The sequence below is a fragment of the Kwoniella shivajii genome, chromosome 6 (assembly GCF_035658355.1).
Source record: "Kwoniella shivajii chromosome 6, complete sequence".
Classification (NCBI taxonomy): Eukaryota; Fungi; Basidiomycota; class Tremellomycetes; order Tremellales; family Cryptococcaceae; genus Kwoniella; species Kwoniella shivajii.
Window position 1 is genome coordinate 201462 of NC_085913.1, and position 23298 is coordinate 224759.

The window sequence follows — 23298 nt, forward strand, 5'->3', positions numbered from 1 at the left end:
TATTTGAGATGCATCGTTGTGATAATTTCTGCCATTCATGCGTTAAAAATAGTGATCGGTGACAGCAGCGCGATACCTGACTGTGAATAACACGAGTCCTAAGTTTTTTGTTGAGGCACACGGGCTTGAGAGGTTGCATCAACTCGTACACACATCTGTCCTCTTTCGCACACAGATGTTCCGAGTCTTAGCATCAGGTCAACGTCTGTTATATCTCATACCGGTCTGATTTACCATCTACCATTGGCTCATATCACAAGTGCAGGCGAAAGAATGGATATTGATCTTCTTATGACCTCCGCCTACTGCTCCCAAATTCAGCTTCCGTAAACCGGCAGTTATGATTAGTACAAGTTCGCATCAGTGTTACGAAGATCGATTCTACTGACACATCAAACTGAATACATCTGCAGGCTACAGTGATGGCTTCAAGTACGCGCCTGTATAAGCTTAGCTTCAGTCAGCATAGATTGGACATGTAGTCGGGAGGCCGTACCAAAACCGATCTCAAAAATAGAGAAATTTGTAGATCTTTTTTTAGAGGCGTACAAGACAACACCATACACGATCATGCATACAAACATCTTCACTCACATGGCATGCGAAGTGGAATCAGATTGTGCAAGATGAACTAGTCAATTGAAGCTACAGTATAAAATTCACTTTCTATTGCAGCAGGCGCACGGCTTCGCCGGCTTCCTATCCTTGTAAACGACTATCTTCCTAATATCATCCATGTGCGTAAGATCTGGTAGGTAATTCAAGGCGACCAGCGGCGGAGGTCGATAACCGATTATTTCCACGTCATCTGGAAGGGTCAACTGTTCAAATTGAGCTTGATCCCCATGCATCTCCTTCCGGGGGAGCTTCTGTGCAAGAATATGTTGGAAAGATATGGTGTTGGTGTCTCGACAGGCATGCGACTTTTCTGTAAAAATCCGGATTGTGGTCGGTCCAACCGATATTGGAAATGGGTTCGAATCGAAAGTTGGTCGCGAACTGAGGCAAAGCTGGAAAGAGTGTATAGAAATCGAGTCCAAGTTCCACCAACCACAAGCGTGTCTATCAGTGATTCTTTGGATAATTTGGTTGAAAAATTCTATATCCTTCCTTTCGGTCTCTTCATTGTCCTCGTAACAGAGCCAAAAGTCGTAGTAGTGGGATTCAGGACTGTACACCTTAGGAGGAGAAGGGTATGAAAGGCAAATGTTCTTTGGTTTTATGAATTTGATGAGTTGATCCAGAACGTCTTGCCACTTATGAGGCCATCCGTCGCTGGGACCATAGCTCTTGTCTATCCAATCTTCGCCAAACTCAAGGTGCCGAACGTTCTTGAACAACTCTGAAGCTTTACAATTTACATCATATCCTATCCTTGCATATCGATCAAGGTTATATAACATCAAGGCTATGTGTTTTCCTGCAGAGCACCCCACGTGCAGATATTCAGCTGACTGACAAATCGATATACATCTTCTATGACCCCTTCGATGGGTCTCAAGGGCTGCCTTGCGGTCCTTCTTGCAATCCCGACGATCGATGATGTTTGACGGGTCTGGATTGATAAATCTGTCCATTCGCCAAAATCCGCTGTTGAGATGACGGTACAACCTCGAACAGTATCGTGAATGATAGGTAGGACTGATTCTCGTAGCGGTTTTCAGCGAAGTGAAACTAGCGGCGACGAACATATCAAGGATTGTGACGATTATGTCTGGTGGCAAAGTAGGGTTCGGCCCAGAGGTAGATTTAGGATGACTATATGGGAAGGCAAACCCATATGAAGTGTTTGAGAGAATCTTCATAGTTGTGACGGTGTGTACTGACGAGATTGAGTGCTGAGTGATTTAAAAAGAATGAAAATGAAAGTGTATCAAATTCACTTCTTCTATTTATCTATCTAATTTCTGTAGCACAGAGGGGATGACCTCACATACCAGCTACTTCTCGGATCCGTATGGATCACTGCCAAAGAGATAAGGTTGGACATGAGACAAAATAACTCATATTCGTAGGGTGAGACACGGGGGCGGATCCGTGGAAGATATGCAGTGGACACACATATGTGCATTCACATTGAATGAGTACATGTACTTATACCGTTTTCTGTACACGTATGTGCACATACTGCAGGAACGACTCTATGTCTGAGTATGCCATGGTGTTGATCAGGGAATAAGGTACCCTGTCACCAAGATTTGATCTCTGCGATCTCTTAAATTGCAATACGATAGGTATGTGCGAAATGTTTTCAACTCTTATTTGTAGCTCTTGCGCTCAGTAAAGCACCAGAGCACGAAAGGTCACCTAAGTCAGATCTGATTGCGAACCCGACAATGAGGGTGATTCTATATATACAGGATTAAATTTGTTGACGGCAGAGAGACGAGGACACGATTTCATGCATGTAAGAGAGACAAAGTCATGGAAATACAATCTTTTTGGCTCATACAAATCGTAAGGTTCATTTCTTACCGCAGCAACTACACCCCTCCGCCACTTTTTTCTCTGTGTACTCAACGATTTCCTGCATGCGTCTTCTATGCGTGTTATCGGGCAGGTATTTGGAGACCATCCATGGAAAACGAGTATAATTATTTATCTCTACCCTGGTTGGAAGGCTCAGTGGTAGAAGAACAACTACCCCTCCGTACATCTCTTTTCGCCTCATTCTTCGAGCGATTATATGCTGAAAGAACAAGTCCATTTGGTAATTGTAACTGCTCGTAGTAAATATCCTCAAAGTTGTCGGTCCTTCGGGTATTGGAATAGGATTTGAACCGTGAATCCTTGTTGATATCACATCAAGCTGGAAATCGTGTATTGTGATGGAATCCAAGTTCCACCATCCGCAAGCTTGTCGATCCGTTATCCTTTGGATTGTCTGATCGAAGAGGTCCATTTTCTCTTGTATATCGTCTGCTCTGCCAAAAATACGGTGACCAGTAGTGGAAGTCCAGGCCCATGTAGTAGGAGGGTATGTAATGCAGATATCCCTGGGTTTGACAAATCTAGCGATCTGATCAACGATGTCTTGCGATTTACGGGGCCATCCATTGTCTGTACGATAGAATTGCGGTATAGCTTGGGGACCAAAAACCAAAACCCGGACGTTTTTGAATAGAGCTAATGGTTTACAATGATCCACATGTCCTGCTCCTCTGTAATAGTCAAGTTCGTATAGCGCGGCTGCTAGCACTTCTGCCCCTGAGTAGATGAGATGCAAATATACCGCAGACTGGCAAATGGATACCCAGCGTCGATGACCTCTCTGATGATTCTCCAGAAATAATCTGCGGGCCTCCTTGGTGTAATACTTCGTGTTCACAGAAGCGTTTGGGATGATGTAATTTTGAAAGGATTGCCAAGAGTATCGAGTCATCTTCAAATGACGGTATAGTTTTGGGCAGTATCGTGAGTGATAATCAGGACTCAACCTCACCGCAGTCTTCAGATCGCCAAAGCTGGCTTCAACAGACATGTCGAGGATCTCGTCAAGTATGTCGGGTGGCAAAGTAGGATTGGGGTCAGAAGTTGATTTAGGATAATGATAAGGGACGACAGCTCGTCCGTATGTAGAGGCGGGTAGGATCTTCATGGTAGATCTGTGTATCAGAAGAGGGTGCGTCCAGCGATTGAAATGAAAATAGAAGTATCTCTAAGTAAATATTTTCATCTATTTATCCTTTATATGTATGCAGTACGACAGGGAGGTTTGCGACAGACAGACTCTTTTTCGGATCCGTAAAAATACTGTCAGAGAGATAAGGTTGGTCCAAGGTCGAAATGACTCATACTCGTATGTCAGGTGAGACATTCGAGGATCAGTCAACTTATACTCTCTTCTACAGTATACACCGACGCCTGGATGGTGAATGTTGTCTCTGAGTCTGGACAAGCAGTCGTTTTCTGCACAGTCATTTTCCTTCACGATAGGGCGAAGTTTACTGTTGTGGATATTTCGTCAAGGAGAACCATGTGGATCTCATTATATCAGTGACCATGTAGTCGACACTGCACAGAATACCACCTGCCACCTCGCCACTATCGTCGACCATCTTCGACCTTTATACTTTTATCTCATCCTTCGCGCGGGGCCTCCTTTGCCTCTTTTTCGACCGACGATTTCTCGCTCATTTCGTTTCTTTTCGACATTTCCAATCACCATTGCACACGGTACAGTCTCACAAAACAAGCATAAAAACAGATGCCATTTCGAGCACGGTGTAATCCGACATGCTTAGTCAGGCGTCAAAATGCTTTGTTGGCCATAAGGAGAGGGATCATAGTGCCTAGATCGAGATTAGGAGGAAATGCAGGATCCGTTACTCGTGAGTATTTTTAGAGGATACAGGTTGTTTGCAGTGAAGACACGGAAGATGCCAGTGGGTAACGGTCACTCATCGGTTGAGCAAGAAATTATTCTCGAGGCCTCCAAGAATATGACGGAAAGCGATATACAACATTCATGTTCTTGTTCCGCAACTAATAAATCATCGCTCTTCATTTCTAGCTGTATCGACTGGTTTCGCTCGACATAATTCCACTTCATCACTATTCTCACCTCTCACATCGTTCTTCTCCCGTGTCAAGGGACCCTCAGGTCCTTCACCCGAGCAAGCCTCGTCCGACTTCACCTCATCGCTCGCGTCATCACAGATCGATAAGTTGCAGTCCGCCTACAATGTCATCATCTCATCACCTAACGCAGGACAGTATCTATCAGAAGAACAGCTAATAGAAGCAATGCGGTTTTTGATGGAACTAAATTCCTCTCAGTCATTAGGGCTTCTACAGAGGATATATCAGGATCTACCTGATGGATTCGGATACGCAATCACTCCTGAACATCAAAAATTACTGATCACAAGTCTATGTAATAGTGGATCAGTAAATGATGCTTTCGATTGGGCTCAAACCATGTCTCCCCAGTCTGTGGATTGGCGAATACTCCTTCAGACAGCTTCGAAACACGATCCGTCCCTTGTTGAACCTATTGCGACTCATGCTCGTCAACACTCCTCACTCGACCATACAGATTATGCTCTCTTGATCCGCTCTATCCGTAACTCGCATTCCACTTCAACACGGTCCAGAACCATTGCCAAGCTGGACGACCTACTGGTGGAACTGGAAGAAAATGGAGTCGTACTGGATTGGTCTACTCAAGCTGAATTGATGCGTTTATATATCTCTTTAGGTGAATTAGAAAAAGCGAATGAGATCGCGACGAGTTGGGATATGTCAAATATCCCTTCTCCCGGGACGTGGAATGCTATTGCTGAACTCTACATCGCTAGAGGAGATACTGATCTAGTGGAAGAAACAATAGGAAGGATGAAGGATAAAGGTCTTTCAGCTCCGCAAAAAGCTTTGACATTCCTTTCTTTGCAAAATCTTCAATCACAAATCAGCTCAAAATCTACAGTCGGTCTTTCTGATATCATTGGATCTATAGAGTCAGCTGAAAGAGTCTGTGATATCCCTGCCTCATCTGATGTATGGGCCGAAATCGTACGATTGTATCTATCAGAAGTCAAATCGCATGATTCACTGGATATAGCCATGGAAGTATATCATGAAGTCCTATCAAGAGGAATCGAGGTATCAGCAGAACTAGCAAGAAATATAATCATCCCATTATGCAATATTCGAAAAACGTCAAGGTTACCAGACGCTATGAGGATATATGATGATTACCTATCTTCAAGTAACGCTTTACATAATCGGAGAGAGAAATCAAGATTTTCAACTGTTTATCAATATTTATTAGTTGCTTGTTCAAAATCCAAACCACCTTCAACCATTATAGCTATTAGGTTATTATCAGATATGAGAAACCATCAAATTGAGATCACTTCGACTAATTTGATATCATTATTGATAATGTTAATGAAGTCATCCGAAGATCATCCAAGTGCTTTCAACGTATATGCACATTTCTACGCCTTATCACCTGGATTAATTGATGAATCAGGCTATCAAGCTATTTTAACTACTTTTCTGAACCTCTCTTGGGAGCGATCGCCCTATCCGCCGCCAGAGTATTTCATTGGAATGCTAAAAGATATGCATAAAGCAGGATATCAACCCGGCTCACATATTCTAGCTGGTTTACTGAAACAATATGGATATCAAGCTACTAGATTACGTCGGAAAGCAAGATCGGCAACAATATCTTCTACATCTTCTACATCAATATCTACGATCAATCACGAAGACGGGCCTGAATTGAGCGTAGAAGAACAATTAGATAATTTAGGACAATCAATTCGAGATATACATACTTTAATCAAGTTGGATCCATTGATATCACCTGATATACCACTCTTATCGTCATTGATGGATTCCTATGCTAGGGCGGGAGCGTTTTCGGAGTGTTTCGAAGTTTGGGATGAATTGATTCAACGCAGACCAAGAGAATCAATCACGACAGTCAAACAATCTTACGCAGCTTCGATAAACGTGGTTTTAGATGCTTGCGGTTGGAGTTATTCCTTACAAAGAGGAAGAAAAGCTTGGAACTGGGCAAAAAGGTGGAATTTGATCTGGGAGAAAAAACATTACGATTCTTGGTTGGAATGTTTATGTAGAAATGGCCAATTGGAGGAAGCTGGTATGATTATTTTCGACGAAATGGGCATCGACAATGTACCGCCGCCAGATAAGGAAAGTGCTAGGATAGTCTTGAGGTTCGGTAGAAGGGAGAATGACCATGGTAGGAGTAGAGAGGAAGTTGGCCAATTTGTCGAAAGGTTGAAGGAGCAAAAGAAGGATTGGTTCGAGGAGTTGAAAGCGGAAGGTGAATTGGAAGGACGTTGAAGCGGAGTGCAACGGCGACGAGAAAGATGAGCATTACGATCGATATACAAGACAATATGCATACAACAAGCAACCACTGTATCACTACCAAAAAATGCAATCACTAAAGCTACAAAACATGCACCAAAATACAGCTTGGAATTACCAAAGTCATCTTAATGTTAACAGCCTAACTTCCCTTCACCTTGTGCTTCCAGTTTGACCAATCGATATCCCTCTTCGACAACTTTTTTGCCATTCCTGTAGGACCTTTCAAAGCGATCAAAGGAATCATGCTCGGTCTCCCATGCGCGCAGATGAAGGGGAATTTGGTATCGCTGAGCTGAGTAGTTAAACGAATCTGCTGGTCGCGATTTAGGGGATCTTGAAACATGATCGCACCTGTAGAAGTATGATACATAAGTCGACCTGAGCATACAGACTGTGCGAAAGATGTGACCATTGGATAAACCTCACTCACCTCGACAAGCCTTCGAATTTGCTAACTCTAACATTTCTCGAGGCATGAACCTGATGTCTTTACCAATACCCTCATCTTCATGTGGAATAGGGTCTTCCGCGACCTCTTGATCACGTCCAATACAGTCTTCCCCAGCTCCATCATTTACTTTTCCTACATGTTCACCCATGTCTTCCTCTTCTTCCGCAATCTCATCATTAGCGAAAGATCTGATCCAAGCTTTGATTTCGTCCATATCAGCCTCTAAAGAAGGTATATAACCTCTGATCAATCTGATCATTTCAGTTCCCTCCTTCCTACCCAGCCTGCTGGACAGTAGACTTGGTATTTTTGAAACCCCAATTTGGACATAATCACCTTGTATATCATTCAGATCAGGTAAAGAAAGCTGGATCCCCCATCTCCGGAATATATCCAAGTTTTCGGGTGAAGACAATGTTCTTGCTTCTGAGGAAGTCAGGACTATATTAATCGGTATTTCTAGTCTTGTAGTAGGTATGTTATCGTTTCGAAATCCAGCACTCAAGGAAGAGAGAATATTTTCAATCGATATTCTTTCGTCCGCCGCATGTTGATCGATCAGGACTAGAGCTCTTTCACCTTTCGGAGTAGGTAATATGACCGAAACAAATTTTTTATCCACCTGCCCTATGATATATGATTTAGACAGTGATGATCGCGTGAGTTGAATGTCCAATGTAGACATCCTGGTTCTGGGCTCCGGATTTATAGGTCGAGCAAACGAAGAATGCAGACCTTCTGTTGGACAACTCCCACATTGATTATCGCCCTGGAGGATGTCGAGGTTCCGTTTCAAACCGCAAGCGATAGGTAAAACACCCAAATCGAGTGTTGTCTCCAAGTCCGTAATCCATTGAGACTTGCGGACTGGTTTTTCGGAAATGATAAGAGAATAGTTGACATGGGTAGTAGGTAAATCTCTTCTTTGGTTTATGAAAGCTTGTGAAGGTATAGCAGGAATTGCCGGACACCGTAGATCGCCTCTGGACGATTGAAGAGAGTGCTTCGTCGCAGAAGACATGCTGACATCCGCTGATGGAAGAATTGTATCGAGGACTAGTGGCAGAATAGGAGAAGACGACGGATGTTCGACCGTAAAAGATAAGGGAGAAGGTCTTGTCAAGTCCCATTCATTTCCGCTGGGCGCAAAGGGCGCAATTACATCTTTACCAAGAGGTGATTTACCATGGAGACCAATACACGTGGAAGCCTGCTTCGTGGGACTCAGAGAGGCGCATTTCGTCGATGCGGTTCCAAATCCGTTTTTCTTGAGAAATTCGTCCACAACAGCCAAGATAAGATTTCTGACTTTCGAGTAATCCTATCGTACACATGGTTGTGAGCTTTGTTTATACTCTCACATTTCAGATAAATTCACTTTATATCCTAACATTCCCTTTTGAGGTTCATAGCTAACATCAACTTCATCAGAAGGCATAGAAACATTAAGTACGTAGATTGGATGTCTCTCCATTCTCCTAGGCGATCTTCTCTGTCCTAAAGAAATGTTAGCTGTGACAATCATGCCTCTAGCCCGCGCAGCTTACCGCCAGCGATATATTCCAAATCGTTGTCTCCTGCAGACGCATAAGTCGAGAATCTACTGTCCGAGAACTTCTTGGAGATGGCTAGGTGTAGGTCTGAGCGAGCTAAGGGATAATTATTGATGTCTGCCATGATTGGAATTAGTCTAGTTCCGTGCGGGTACTGTTACACTCAGCTTACACAAATGTTGATGGATCTACCCGTTGTACGAATCAGCTGAATCTTCTGTCAACCGACATTCGCCTGGCTCACTTTGGTGAAATCGCCTGAAAGACTGATGAATCCATCCACACGTTTAGTACCTGCTGAAACGCGAATATTCTGCACTCTCTATAACGAAAGATCAGCTTTAATATACCTCATATGCATTGCTATAACCTCAAAAGCCAGCTTACCTGAACAAGAGCATTGCCATACAGGGATCGGAAGATATGTACGCTCGATTTTGCCTATTAAAGTCTACCAAATGAGTTCTGCGGAGTCTCAAAATCGGAAGAAGTGAGCTTACGCTTCTGATACCCAACAACAGTTTCCTTCCTCCAGTATCTTTCTGCTCCCAGACAGTCCATCCAATACCAGGTCTGCACAGAGCTAGAACCTCGATGATCTTCTTACATTGTCTAATCAGAGTCTCCCCATTCATGCTTGACAACTCCTCTCTTCTCACGGGGATATTATGGAATATTTCCTTAACATTGATTATTGTTCCGCTAGATAAAGAGACAATTCGAGAAGGATCGATACCCATATAAAGTGTTTTGGACGATTTGACAATCTTCGTATATGATGTCTCGGATGAAGTAGGACGGGTGGTTATCGTGAATAAAGATAATGCGGATATGGATGACAGTGCTATTAGAGAAAATGAACTTGTTGGCATTCACCCCATCCTAGAAGTTAAAAATCTCACCTTCTCCACGATATCCATATGAGTCTACTGAGCCCAAATTGGATTCGTTGAGAGTTTTGCTTGTCCCTGCATCTCGATATTAGCTAAATCCGTGAGGGATATCGGACAATATTTCACCCATTGTATGATGAAGGGGAAACTTACTAAACCTTTTTCCAATCTTCCTCAAACCAGCCTGCGTGATCCCACAGCCATCATCCTCCACCCTCATACTCTCCTCACCTTTAGTCAGGCAAAGTGCTATATCTATATATCTCGCATTCGCATCCAAAGAATTTTGGACTAATTCTGAGAGGATTTGAGGAAATGTAGGTATGATCAGCGAAGAGCGGATCGTCGTCGTTGTAGGGGTGGGGAGAGGAGTTATCCGGTCCATCGTTCAAATGGTGGCTACCATGTCATCGAGAATACGATTGGTCATATCATTGATGGTTGATGTGGAGTTCATCACGAGAGAAAGAGGAAGAAATGAGGATAGATAATTCACTCCTCACACTATGTTTTTCGCCGCTGGATGACCTCCACTTGTCACCATGGGACAATGTTGATATCATCAACATCCAGATGAATACGACTCTTTCTTGGGTATCTGCAATCCACATTTTCAGCGTTTTCATACGACCATGAGCTATATGACAAGTGACAGCTCAGCGACATCATCAGCTATGAAGCTCGATACTCCACTGCATATAAAGTATATCCAAAATCTAGACAAGGTGAGCGACGGCACATCATCCCCAGACATTCTCATGCTTCTGCTATCCCAAGACACTTCTCATCTCATGCTGGACTTGCCTGCTGACGTTATCATTGACGGACAGAGACAAGACTTGGCGTATCACTTGACATCCCACCTTCGACTAAATGGTATATATTGGGGATTGACGGCTTCGCATATCATGGGAGAACCGAGCGCGTTGGATAGAGAAGGTGTGATTGAATATGTGTTATCATGCTGGGACCACGAGTCTGGTGAGTGTGAAATGTCGGTCCCAGTTTGATATTCTTGTAAAGAAATGGTCGATTTACCTGTGAAATGAAATGCTGCTCGATCTATAGGGTCATTTGGGCCACATCCGGGACACGATGGACATATATTAGCTACTTTGTCAGGTATACAAATTATGTTAATGCAAGATGTAGTCGATTGTATAGACATTGAAGGTGTTACTAAATGTATGTTTGATTTTGACTATGTCATGATTCCCACAAGGCCATTTGAAATGCGGGATGGGTCAAGCTAATGCATTGATAGTCCTACTAGAACGCATAAATCCCGATGGATCAGTATCTGGCGATTCATGGGGTGAGATAGATACTAGATTTACTTATATCTGTTTGTCATCCTTATCACTTCTTGGAAGGTTAAATTACATACCCACAAAGAAGAGAGAAGCTATAGTGGATTATATAAGTAGATGTAGGAATTTCGATGGCGGATTCGGTAGAGTTCCAGGAGCAGAAAGTCATTCTGGACAAGGTGAGTAAACTGTTTTGTTGAGACTGTCTCATTCAACTTGAGTGCTTATGCTGATGTTCTGCTTCAAACGTAGTATGGGTTTGTACAGCGGCATTATCTATATTGGACAGACAAGACTTGATAGATGTACCATTATTGGGAGCATGGTTATCTGAAAGGCAATTACCTAATGGAGGCTTGAATGGACGTCCAGAAAAGCTAGAAGATGTCTGTTACTCATGGTGGTGTCTGGCTTCAATATCAATAATAGGTAAATTGGATTGGATCAATAAGGATAAATTGATAAAATTCATTCTCGGTGCTCAAGTAAGTCATCAACTTCTAATTCCTATCTCAGACCCCTTGCTCGTTAACTCAGTAACATGCTAATTCTGTGATTCTGTAGGATCTAGAAGACGGTGGAATAGCAGATAGACCAGGAGATTGGGTCGATGTCTTTCATACCATTTTCGGAGTAGCAGGTGAATATCAATCTCCGACTCTGACGATAGAACAGGAGAGCTGACGCTGACTGTAACACGTTGTTGACAGGACTATCATTACTTGGTTATCCAGGATTACAAGATATAGATCCAGTTTATTGTATGCCAGCTACATTAATCGACAAATTGAATCTGAGGAAACCTTACGAAACTCTTAAGCGGATGGATTCTTATCCCTAATCAAGAGCGCATATTTCTCATATTGTATTTACATGCATTGATGACATTTCCATGTTGTTCTATCATCTTTCGATTTTGCGTCGAACCTTACTCAGAACATTTACAGATATCATTCAAATTCTATTGAATACCACTCTCCTCACCTGGAGCAGATGCGTGACCCTCTCCACCTGCACCTGTGTCTGCGCTTGCACCGGCGGTAGGAGTTTGATTGCCAGATAAAGCTCGTGAACCCATTGCCATACTTGCTTGACCTGCCTGAATAGCCGCGAGTCTTTGTCTTTTGCGTTCAGCATCTGCTTCTTTCTCAGATTCAATGGTGGCTACAATTTTCTCGATTTCTGATTGTTCGAGGTTCTATATGGATGTCCACTTTGATTAGTACTTGAAAAGCTAGGCGTGAAACAGACAAAGGGGTGAAACAATGTCGCAACAGGAAAGAGCAGTAGCTGGCAAGGTACACCATACAGAAAGAGCAGATGTGCCGGAAGACATCGTGGAGAAGGGACGTTACTTACAGTGATGACACCATACTTCTCCATCACACTAATTTCGATATTCTTCGCTCCAGTCTGTACTACTTCAAGTAATGATTTGACCGTAAGTTTGATAGCGTCATCACGAGCCAATTCTTCTGTATAGTTCTTTTCCAGGAACTCTCGGACAGTCTTTGACGCTCGACCGATCGCACATGCCTATACATCAGAGAACTCGTTCAGTCCGCAAGATCCATTGTATGAGATCCCCAGCCACATTTCGAGAGGAGTAAAAGGAAAAAGATAGACTGACCTTCCATGCTGAATAGATACCACTGGGTTCAGTTTGATATAACCTTGGTATGGTGTCATGAGGGTCAAAACCAACTACTAATGTTGATATTCCGAAAGGTCTAACACCACCTGATTGTGTATATTTCTATGCCACACCAAAACATAGTCAGTCTTGAGAACTTCAGTGATACAACCAGACTGAAATCACTGACCTGTTGGATACCTGCAATATGTTTCGTAATATATTCTATGCTGACCGGATCTTCCACTGTTAATCTATGAGATTGACATTCGACTCTTGCTTTGTCAATCAGAATTCGACCATCTGCTGTCAAACCTATGTTACGTTCCAAAACACGTCAGCCTCCAGTCAGTTCGATGTATCATGAAATATGAGAATGAGTGGGATACTTACCTGCGAAAGCAACACAAACATGATCATCTAACATGGCCACCTTTCTAACCGTTCTAGGATCTTGCAATTGCAGTGTGGACTTCTTCTCTACTCCAAGTACAACACATGATGATCCTCTCACTCCGACCTACAAATGATTGATCAGCGTCCACACTTAGCACTCATAGGTTATCGATCCAGTGGATGCCGATGGAATGGGACGTTGAAGTCGGGGAATGACGGTCAAACTCACAGCACATGTTCCTCTTTTCACAGCTTCTAGGGCGTATTCGACTTGGAAAAGCTAGCAGGCAACTGTCAGTAAGAGGGTATAGATGTGGGACAAACTGTCCAGCTCAACTCACATGTCCATCGGGAGAGAAGACGGTCAACGCTGAACGTAGCAAGAGTCGTTAGCGGACTCTTCGGGTTTCAACTGCAGATAGCTCTTCTGACATCAAGATAGATGGAGCTCACCTCGGTCATATGATCTTGACATGATGAGTTGATGATATAAGAGATGAAATGGACTGAGATTGAAGATGCTTTTGTCTGTATAACATCATGAAATGTAAGAATTGTCCTCATTGTTGTACGGTGGACGCGCGTCTGAAGCGATGATGATGCGGAGAAAGCTAGCATATGTTCAAATTAGGCTCGTTGAAGAGCAAGAGACTCGAAGGCGCCCTGACTTCTCCTTGAACCAGTTTCCCATGCCTAACTATTTTCGCTTACGTTGTGTTTGGTTCGAATTTGGTGAAAATGACCTATTACTTGACTGCTGTTCAACTCTGATCAATGATCCAGAATTCCCACAAAGCAATATCTTCAAAGTAGGTGAAAGATGTCCAAGCATGTAAGGCAACGTACTAAGGCTCAACGAAATGCTCAAATCGAGGAGGAAGAGCCTTTAGTCCCAAGTAAGCGGGTTTCAGATTTCCATAATATAGCCATGATCGCTGACTCAACGGGCTCAGGTCAGGTACTAGACGAACAAAGTAAGCTGACATAGCAAGATCTCTGAAATTCGCTGATCGCTGACGTGCTCTTTCGATCGCCTAGCTCAAAGTGAGGAGATTCGTTTGCTGCGACAAAAGAACTCAATGGACAACAAACAAGCTCAAATGGTTTTGGATGTAGGGGTATTAATCGCTACAATCATGTGAGATAGCATCCCGTTCATGGATTTGGGACCGTCCCCATACTTATGCCTCATATCCTGCGTCTCATAGATCGATAATGCAGTTCTTTGAACATACGCCATCCCCAAACCCTATATTCTGTATTCTAGCAGTCATCCAACTTTTATTACTCCCATTTTCAATAACTCCACGTTGGTTACCCATCGAGCCGATTTCACCTGATATTCATCTTTATACGCTTTCGGTTGAACTTACCGTATCTGTCTGTGCCATCTACATCCGATATAACCTATCGTTACCATCATCAGGAGCAGGCATGGAACCTATGGAAGTTGGTGAGATGGCTAGGTGGATTATGCCTGCTCTGGTTTCAGGTGCAGTGAATATGCAAAGAAGAGCAGAGAGGCAATCAGAAATGAAACTGGATATGTTGGAAGAACTGAAGTATGATTTGAAGGGCGCATGAGTAGGTTTGATCTAATCATAGGAATATGGATGTATAACAATCAATGATCAGAATACCAAACTGATCCCGCTGCCAGATACAGAAGAAGACTTTCTATTCCTCATATCGTCTGTTCTCCTTGTCATTCCCATCTGATGTACACATACGAGCTATGTGCATGATCTGAAGAATGTGAGGGACACCGAGACATTCGGGTATCTTATGGTTTCGTACTATGCTGACGAGTGACGCAAAGTGTGACAAGCCAAGTATCCCAGTCTAGATCATAATATTCCTTGCTCCAGTCATGGTCAAGGTGGCTGATAACCATGGAATATGACAAGCCTCAAATGATATCGTCTATCCGAGTGAAAGATTATCGGGATGCAAACAGCTGTTTATATCACTTTGGATCCACTCTTTCATCTCCCTATCCTTGATTGATCCACCCCTTTCCTTTTCTATATCACCCTAACAGAAATCTGGATCACCACTCTTCGTATCATCAGGCTCCAAATCCACAATTGACAACTTATAAGTGTCCTCATCATCCTGGGAACCAACATAGAGCTTCGACCTCATCTGAAACCCCTGACCAATACTTCAAAATGTCGCAACCACCCCGTCCGGCGCTCAAGCCAGGGGACAGGAAAGATTCCAAAGTCCGGTTCTCTCGCGAAGAATTAGCTCCTATTCGATCCGATCCATCTGATTTCCTCCCTGCTCATAATCACGATGCTGTCCCTGCTAGATCATCGATCGTATCTACCTATTCGGATGCTCAAGAAGGGGAATACTGCGATTCAAACGTTTATTCATTCCATTCTGAACCTATAGAATTAAGCGAATCGATTGATGATCCAACTCCTGTTCAGCCAGGCTACTATCGACAGATTCCGGAGGTGGAGGAGATACAACAATATCATGATGAGCAGTATCAACAACATCTCCAGCAAGAACAGTTACAACAAAGACAACAACAACTGCAGCAGCAGCAACAACAGCAACAGGCTGCACACGATGGATATACATCTACTCCACCTAAGGTTGTTGGGAGTAGAAGATGGTCATCTGCTCAACATCGACCTACACTGGATACACTTCATTCCACCGAAGAAGAATATCATCAACAAATTTCTGCTTCTCCCAGAGACTCGATTACTCAACCATACCGTGAAGATGCACCATCACCTTACAGACCACCCTCATCAGCTTTGAGGTCTTCCTTGGTCCAACGAGATCATCTACCCGGTAATAATAATGAGACTTCAGGAGCAGGATATTACGTTGAACAAGAACCGCCTTTCACTCCTAACAGAACAGCTAGATCCTCAGCTCCTAATATAGGTTATACTCCACCCAGAAGATTGCTAGAACAACATAGGTTCTCTGTACCAGCCCAATCCCCTAAAGGAAACTCACCTCGTCCGCAAACTCCAGGTAATAAGGACAATGACTTATATTCACCGGGGAATAGAGGTACGTTCGGTGAAAGAAGGTATTCACCTGTACCTCCTTATTTGGAGGAGTACCCTCCTCCTGATCGAAGAGATTCCAGGTTCCAAGAAAGAAGAAACGACCATTATGATGTTGGTAAAGATAGGTTATGGGCTGAAGGTGGATATCAAAAGGAAAGAAGTGATTCAGAAGGCACATTGTATGATGAAAAAGTCAAATCGAAATACGTCAATTCCCCAGGACCTGAACCTCTCCCAAGAAGACAAAGAAGCTTAAGCGACTCTTCGAAACTCAATATTCCTAACGCAAGTGGAGGAATGAGAAGAAGAACTACAAGACAGTTAGAGGAGGACGATGATGATGACACTTCATCCTACCACGTAAAAGGGGGAGTGTTTTCACAGTTATTGAGATTGACTGGAAGAACCAATACGATGCAAAGAAAAGCTTCATCAAAATCAGCTTTCGGAGCCTCTTCTGGACCAGGAATGTTGCCTACAATGAAATCTTTAGGTTTAAGAAGACTGGGCAGTTCAGCTTCAACTGTCTATGGTCAAGATGAACTGGATCCCGATGACCCAAGGGTTACTGGGCAAAAGAAGAAGAAACATAGAAGAAACAGTTTATCGGATTTACCATTCATGAGGACCAACACGGATGATAGTCTTTACCCTGGAGGCAAGAAGAAAAGAAGAGCTAGTATTCAACTACATGTTGCGGGTGCGTACTTCTCCTGACTTTTGTGTACCCGAACGGATGATTGATAGTCATTCTCACTCAATAGATATCCTTACAAGACAACAGTTCGTTCTGAAATTAGCCAAAGCCTTGATGACGTTTGGGGCACCTTCCCATCGAATCGAATCACAATTGTCGGCCACTGCATTGGTTCTTGAAATTGACGCCCAATTCATTCACTTCCCTTCGATCGTAATTGCAAGTTTTGGTGATATGGACACCAGAACATCTGAGACCCACTTCGTTAAAGTTCACGGAGGTGGATTGGAATTAGGGAAACTCCATAAAGTCCACAATATCTACAAGAGCGTTGTTCACGATGAGATGGACGCTTCAGAAGGTACCAGACTAATTCATGCTCTGATAAAAGCCCCAATGGAGTATAATCTTTGGCAAAGGATGATACTTGCTTTCTTGTGTTCCGGTTTGATCGCTCCAGTTGGTTTTGGCGGAAGTTTTGTGGACGGATTGGCCAGTGGTGCTTTGGGTATCCTGTTGAGTTTCATGCAATTGCATGTAGCAAGCAAGAGTGCTATGTACTCCAACATCTTCGAGTGAGTGATTCATCTTTAATCGTATCGAGCAACACTGAAGACTCATACCATATAGAATCTCCATTGCAACTATCGTCTCATTCACGGCGCGAGGGTTATCAACGACCGGTATTTTCTGCTATCAAGCTGTAGTATCGGCCGGTGTGGTGCTGATTTTGCCCGGATATACTATTCGTGAGTTCCAGAACTGAGCGGACTGGATTATAAAATTGTCCTTGACGCTGATTCTACCCTACTTTCGACGCTTAACATCAGTATGTGGATCGCTCGAACTTGCTTCGAAAAATATCATGTCAGGTTCCGTTCGAATGGTTTACGCGATCATCTACTCCCTGTTCTTGGTGAGCTATTCATCCCTCTACTATACTCGGTCGAGCTGTGCAATCTGAACTCGCTGCTGTACAGGGTTTCGGTATCACGATTGGATCTGATCTGTTCTACGTATTTGACAAATCCGCTCGAACGGCCTCGCAGGTTGCTGCTCGAGCAGCACAGTCTTACGTGACTATCCATGGATCATTTTTATCCGATACGATGCTGAATATGACATCGGATACTACCGGTCTACCAATGCCTTTGTTCAATGGAACCTTCACATTCTCAAATGCGACAACGGATCAAATCACTTCTAACCTCAACCAAGGAGCGGTCATATGTGTACGGGATCCAGATTGGCCTTGGTGGAGACAAGGAATGCCGCAGATCTATTTGATCTTGTTCATTCCCATATTCAGTGTCCTGCTAAGTATGTGGAATATGCAGCCACTAAGAAGTAGGCAGTTACCTGTCATGTGCTTTATATGTTGTATTGGATATTTGACCAACGCCTTGGCAAATCACTATATCTTCGATAGAAGTGATGTTGTTTCTGCACTAGGTGCTTTCGTTATCGGGTGAGTTTAATCACAAACCCATCTCTTCTCTGTCGCATATACACCTCAGGAAAGGGCTGACTTGATGCAATTATAGTATTATGGGTAACATCTATTCGAGAGTATTTGGAGGAACAGCATTTACTTCGATGGTACCCGGTGTTTTGTTCTTGGTTCCCGTGAGTGTCTTTCCACCAGGCTGATTTAGATGCTTCCACAACATCCAGCTGAACAGTACACTCCTTTCTTTGACAGTCCGGTATAGCAGCTGCCGGTGGTTTAGCAATGACGACCAATCCCCATCATAGTGATTCGTATTCACAAGGTTTGATCATCGGTTTCAGAATGGTTCAAGTCGCAATTGGTATCACCGTAAGATACAACCTTCTCCATCGAGCGTGGTAGCAGCTGTAGACTAATGTGATCATTCGCGCAGGTTGGTCTATTTGGTTCAGGTCTATTGATTTACTCTTTCGGACGAAAGAAAGGGGCGGCTTTGTTCGCCTTCTAAGGGATCACTGGATACCAGCCTTGAAATGCCGCTCTTTGTCCCTTTCTTTTTCTGTGTGATGTTCATATCAACGATACGCCCCTAGTTCTGCCCCTGCAATTTACCCCTGATTACACTTTGATTCTGTACGATAAACGGACAATGTATTTTTTCTGTACGATGTGAAAGTCTTCATTTGATGCATGTATTCGCACTGTGGTTTTTGGAATCGGCGGAATCAGATCCCACGTGGTCCGCTTGAGTTAGTGATCCCATTTGCCGAAGTTAGCTTGAAAGACAGAAGCGAGACACAAACGATGTTGATGTCTTCAATTTGCATATTCCATACTTACAAGAGCATGTCAATTTGATTAATCCCAGACACCTTGAAGTCCTGAATAGGAGGGAACCGGTCAAAGTGCTATTCTACCCTACATAATGGCTCGGAAAGCAGCGGTAAAATACCGCTCTTTACGGTCAAACCTCGTTCATCTACCCCTTTCGCTATTCGCTCAATTGGCTCAACAACAAGCGGTAAGTCCGTCTACTCGTCATCACTGTCTTGTCGTGGAACTCTGTTAGAATCCGCTGAATTAGAGGAGGACCCTAAACGAACAAGCGCTGACAATCTAAGCCCTATGACGACAGCGCCCCCAATCTCTGATCCTGCACCTATTACCCCTCTCACCTTCATCATCCTCCTCACGTCAACCTAAACCAGCTTATCTAGGATGGTCAGGTCTAGCAGCTTCTTCATCTCTCTCGCAAGCTGGCAACGGACTTGAAAGTATCGAGATTGACCCGGAGGTAGCTTTGTCACTTGGATGGACAGAAGGTACTCTGGTGAGCTTCTCTCCTGCACGTCATATGCGAACAGATACTTATGGGTACTGGGTGTAGGTCGAAATTAGTGTGATACATAATCCGACGAAAGCACTTTCGGTTTCGGTCACCCCGCTGACATCAGATGACTGGGAAATACTCGTGCGTTGCGTGTGTCATGATGTTACTACATCAACTAAACCATTTGGTCCACATAGGAACAACACGCTTCTTTTCTAGAGACTCATCTTCTGTCTCAGCTGCGAGCCGCTCAAAAAGGTCAAGAAATCGATGTTTGGGTCGCGGGGAAGACAAAGATTAGGATTAGAGTCGGTAAGTGTCCCACTCTACTCCGCACAAAAGTTTGTCTGGAACTTCCTTGCCGGTTCTCAACGCTAACGACTGATGATCATAGACGAGACCAGTCCTTCCCCATCAATCAAAGATGCTGTATTGGTCAATATTGACACGGAGGTTTATGTCGCTCCCAGACCAAGAGGAATGGCTCACACAAAGACTGTTAATTCAGATAACACTGTGATACAGAATGAGAAAGTCAACGGCATAAAAAAGACGGATAAGGGAATGAAAATAAGATTGATTCCACCTCGTATAGCTTCTGGATGGGGTGCCTTAAGCCTTCCTCCCAAAGTCGCAGGTGATAAAGTAGTCTTATGTTCTCCTGGCACACTGAAGACGATCAAGCGCAGACTGAAACTCGACAGTGACGTACTCGATGTCATAGTTACCTCGATCGGTGAGAACGATAGAGGAGAGAAGGCGGATAGGTCTATCCCTGTCCCTGTTGGAGACGGTCCAGACCAAGAAAATACTGTCAGAGAATCACATGCTCAGCTTGTCGGATGGCAGGAAATGCCGGATGGATGTATGACTGTTCTTGGTGGAACAGAAGAGTGGGAGAGCAATTGGGGAAAAGTCAGAGTAAAAGTTGGCCAAGGAAAGAGAAAAGGCGGGAAAAGTAAAGTAGCCTCGGCTTTGTGAGTGACATCGCGTCAACAAAACATATTGGTGCAAACATCATGAGACATTCTATTGACTTCGTATTTCAGGCCTGAAACTTTGCCCACCTCAGTCTTACCTGGCACAAAGCAAACTATCGACGATGCTGTCACTTTTCTTTCTCGACCCAAGTCATCTGGATCGAACAGACCGCTTTTAATCTTAGGAAATAAGGGGTCGGGAAAAACAACCGTAGTTAAACAGATAGCCGAGCAGCTTGAAAGAGAAAGGACGACATTGACTGGTAAGCGTCTGCGATCATTTCTGTATGTGACTAAGCTCATAAGATCAACAGAAACTTTGTATGAAGACGTTGGAAAACTAGATCCTGGAGGTCGATTGGGGACTATCAAGGAGACCATATCAGGGTGGATAGAGAATGCTCAGTCGAGAGCACCGTGTTGTCTGATTTTGGATGGATTGGATATCCTACTGGGACCAGAATCAGAGGTAAGCGAGACACTCGAAGACTGGCTTCGAAGAGCTCATTAAATTTTTTGATCTTAGCTGAACTCCTCTTCCAATCCTGCCATACTGGTCGATCACTTCTGCCGCCTTTTCTCTGGCTGCAATCTACCTTCAGGTGTACTGGTGCTCATCACATCAACGAGCAGCACTTCCCTTCATCCAATCTTGAATTCGAAACATCTGTTCGGAGGAACGATGAAGATACCGCCGTTAACAAAGGAAGTCAGACAAGACGTCATACGTTTTATAGTTGAGACGCGGAATCCTTTGGGTTATCCGCAGGTTGTGGACGGATATAGTGAAGAGCGACTAGATTACGTCTCATTGGGAGGCAGCACAGAGGGATACTCTATCGCCGACTTAGTGGATTTAGTTGGAAATGCGACTCAACAAAGCATAATACGGTCTACGAAATCTGAAAACACAGCGCAGCTCGTAATGGAAGATTTCGTTCTTGCTCAAGAATCTTTCACACCCCTCAGTCTGAGAGGTGTGAGTTTACAGAAGAGCGATACTCAATGGAGCGATATCGGCGGTGAGTGTACATCATCCTTCGTGCAACGTTCAGCTGATGTGTCTCGCTATTAGGGCTGCATGAACCCCGTTCAGTGCTTAGAGAAACGCTTGAATGGCCAACGAAATATGCGCAAATATTCGCTAGTTGCCCGTTAAGGTTGAGGTCAGGGTGCGTAAACTTCCTCGTCCACTTTCGAGCGCGGCAAACTGAAACCTTTGTCAGCTTACTGCTGTACGGATATCCTGGATGTGGTAAAACACTTCTTGCCTCCGCTGTTGCTCGAGAATGTGGTCTCAATTTTATATCCGTGAAAGGTCCGGAAATCCTCAACAAGTATATCGGGGCAAGTGAGAAAGCCGTCAGAGATCTGTTTGAGAGAGCCACTGGAGCGAAACCTTGTGTTCTGTTTTTTGATGAGTTTGATAGTGTCGCACCGAAAAGGTAAGCCATACCTTGAATTACTCGCCCCGCTACAGCCAGCGGAATAATCTTACGGACCAGGACTGATCGGAGATTGGTCCAACAGAGGCCACGATTCGACAGGTGTGACAGATAGAGTAGTTAACCAGCTTCTTACGGAGATGGATGGTGCACAAGGACTAAGCGGTGTATATGTATTGGCGGCCACGTCAAGACCGGACTTGATCGACCCTGCTCTACTTCGTCCTGGAAGGCTAGATAAATCGATACTTTGTGATATGCCTTCAAGCAACGATCGAAGAGAAATACTCCAATCAATCGCCAAGAATTTGAATCTTTCAGCAAATGTGAACTGGGAAGAATTAGCTGAAAAAACTGAGGGAATGTCAGGTGCAGATCTTCAAGCTGTGGTCTACAATGCTCATCTGGAGGTCATCCACTCGACACTGGACGATCGAAAACCCGATAATCAGGAAACAGGAAAAGCCATGGCAAATGGCGTGGAAACGCAAGCTAAAGACAAGTATAAACAGCTTGTACCTGACGGCGAGCCTGGCTCCGCAGCTATCAGAGCAGAAATGTCAGACAGAGTGAGTTCATCCTTCTTCTATCAAGACGTATCAAGTTGACAGTCGAACAGATCGAGGTTATGACAAAGAATAACTCACGCAGAATCACGGATTCCATTGAGGATAACCGGAGAAAAGAGACTGTCAAGGTATATTGATCTTCCAAGCACCGAGCTCAAATAAAGCTGACGATTTGGCGTAGCCACTCATCACGCACGAGCACCTCATGCGGTCGCTTACTAGCACAAGACCTTCAGTCCCTATTGCCGATAGAAGGCGTTTACAATCGATGTAAGTGGGATATCGGATCATAAATCAGTCGAGCCTGCCACTGACTGTCATTTGACAGTTATCGATCTTTTGTGAATGAACGGGATGGAAAGATGGGCAATGGAGATCTTGGAAGAGGGACCGGGACACGGGTCAGCTTGATGTAGAACTATGCATGCGCTTAGTGATGAGTCCTACCAGCCCATGCGCCGACTTTGTGCGATCTGTATGTCAGTCCAATGTGCTCGCGTCAAACTCCTATTCTGCATTGCGTTGTAGAGCAGCAAGTCCGCAGAGACCAGTTGCTTCTGGTTGTGATCATGAGATAATCCATGGAAGGTCTGCTGCGTTCCTTCATACCGCATGCCGCAATGTTGACCTATCACAGCAGAGTTCTGCTCTGCGATTCAAGGATTTCGGAGAAGACCGTGACGTATTGTCTCGTCCTC

At 44.0% G+C, this 23298-nt stretch overlaps 7 protein-coding genes across 7 annotated transcripts; 5 read left to right on the forward strand and 2 right to left on the reverse strand.

The window, feature by feature from the left end:
• Positions 1–4207: 4207 nt before the first annotated feature.
• On the forward strand, positions 4208–6822 carry IL334_004577 (uncharacterized protein; the record flags this gene model as incomplete). Its single annotated transcript, XM_062936294.1, has 2 exons — positions 4208–4331; positions 4514–6822. 2 exons carry the CDS (start codon positions 4208–4210, stop codon positions 6820–6822), a joined length of 2433 nt encoding a protein of 810 aa, XP_062792345.1.
• Positions 6823–6991: 169 nt separating this feature from the next.
• Positions 6992–10134, reverse strand: IL334_004578 (uncharacterized protein; the record flags this gene model as incomplete). Its single annotated transcript, XM_062936295.1, has 10 exons — positions 6992–7203; positions 7283–8624; positions 8682–8800; positions 8851–8973; positions 9029–9044; positions 9101–9178; positions 9244–9297; positions 9357–9700; positions 9759–9824; positions 9903–10134. The coding sequence occupies 10 exons, from the start codon at positions 10132–10134 to the stop codon at positions 6992–6994; spliced, it is 2586 nt and encodes an 861-aa protein (XP_062792346.1).
• Positions 10135–10381: 247 nt separating this feature from the next.
• IL334_004579 (uncharacterized protein) lies at positions 10382–11900 on the forward strand (the record flags this gene model as incomplete). The annotated part of the gene is made up of 7 exons (XM_062936296.1): positions 10382–10474; positions 10580–10730; positions 10818–10934; positions 11014–11238; positions 11312–11544; positions 11624–11699; positions 11770–11900. The coding sequence occupies 7 exons, from the start codon at positions 10382–10384 to the stop codon at positions 11898–11900; spliced, it is 1026 nt and encodes a 341-aa protein (XP_062792347.1).
• A 120-nt stretch (positions 11901–12020) lies between these two features.
• Positions 12021–13563, reverse strand: IL334_004580 (uncharacterized protein; the record flags this gene model as incomplete). The annotated part of the gene is made up of 8 exons (XM_062936297.1): positions 12021–12257; positions 12419–12595; positions 12690–12815; positions 12883–13007; positions 13086–13212; positions 13318–13368; positions 13430–13458; positions 13542–13563. 8 exons carry the CDS (start codon positions 13561–13563, stop codon positions 12021–12023), a joined length of 894 nt encoding a protein of 297 aa, XP_062792348.1.
• A 345-nt stretch (positions 13564–13908) lies between these two features.
• On the forward strand, positions 13909–14672 carry IL334_004581 (uncharacterized protein; the record flags this gene model as incomplete). The annotated part of the gene is made up of 4 exons (XM_062936298.1): positions 13909–13984; positions 14042–14062; positions 14127–14226; positions 14297–14672. The coding sequence occupies 4 exons, from the start codon at positions 13909–13911 to the stop codon at positions 14670–14672; spliced, it is 573 nt and encodes a 190-aa protein (XP_062792349.1).
• A 587-nt stretch (positions 14673–15259) lies between these two features.
• On the forward strand, positions 15260–18784 carry IL334_004582 (uncharacterized protein; the record flags this gene model as incomplete). The annotated part of the gene is made up of 9 exons (XM_062936299.1): positions 15260–15553; positions 15641–16829; positions 16894–17401; positions 17457–17575; positions 17657–17742; positions 17807–18294; positions 18371–18452; positions 18529–18645; positions 18710–18784. The coding sequence occupies 9 exons, from the start codon at positions 15260–15262 to the stop codon at positions 18782–18784; spliced, it is 2958 nt and encodes a 985-aa protein (XP_062792350.1).
• Positions 18785–19201: 417 nt separating this feature from the next.
• Positions 19202–23016, forward strand: IL334_004583 (uncharacterized protein; the record flags this gene model as incomplete). Its single annotated transcript, XM_062936300.1, has 14 exons — positions 19202–19297; positions 19412–19606; positions 19664–19747; positions 19804–19918; positions 20001–20583; positions 20656–20849; positions 20901–21055; positions 21113–21608; positions 21662–21758; positions 21813–22031; positions 22117–22600; positions 22651–22728; positions 22782–22870; positions 22929–23016. 14 exons carry the CDS (start codon positions 19202–19204, stop codon positions 23014–23016), a joined length of 2973 nt encoding a protein of 990 aa, XP_062792351.1.
• Between the last annotated feature and the right edge of the window lie 282 nt (positions 23017–23298).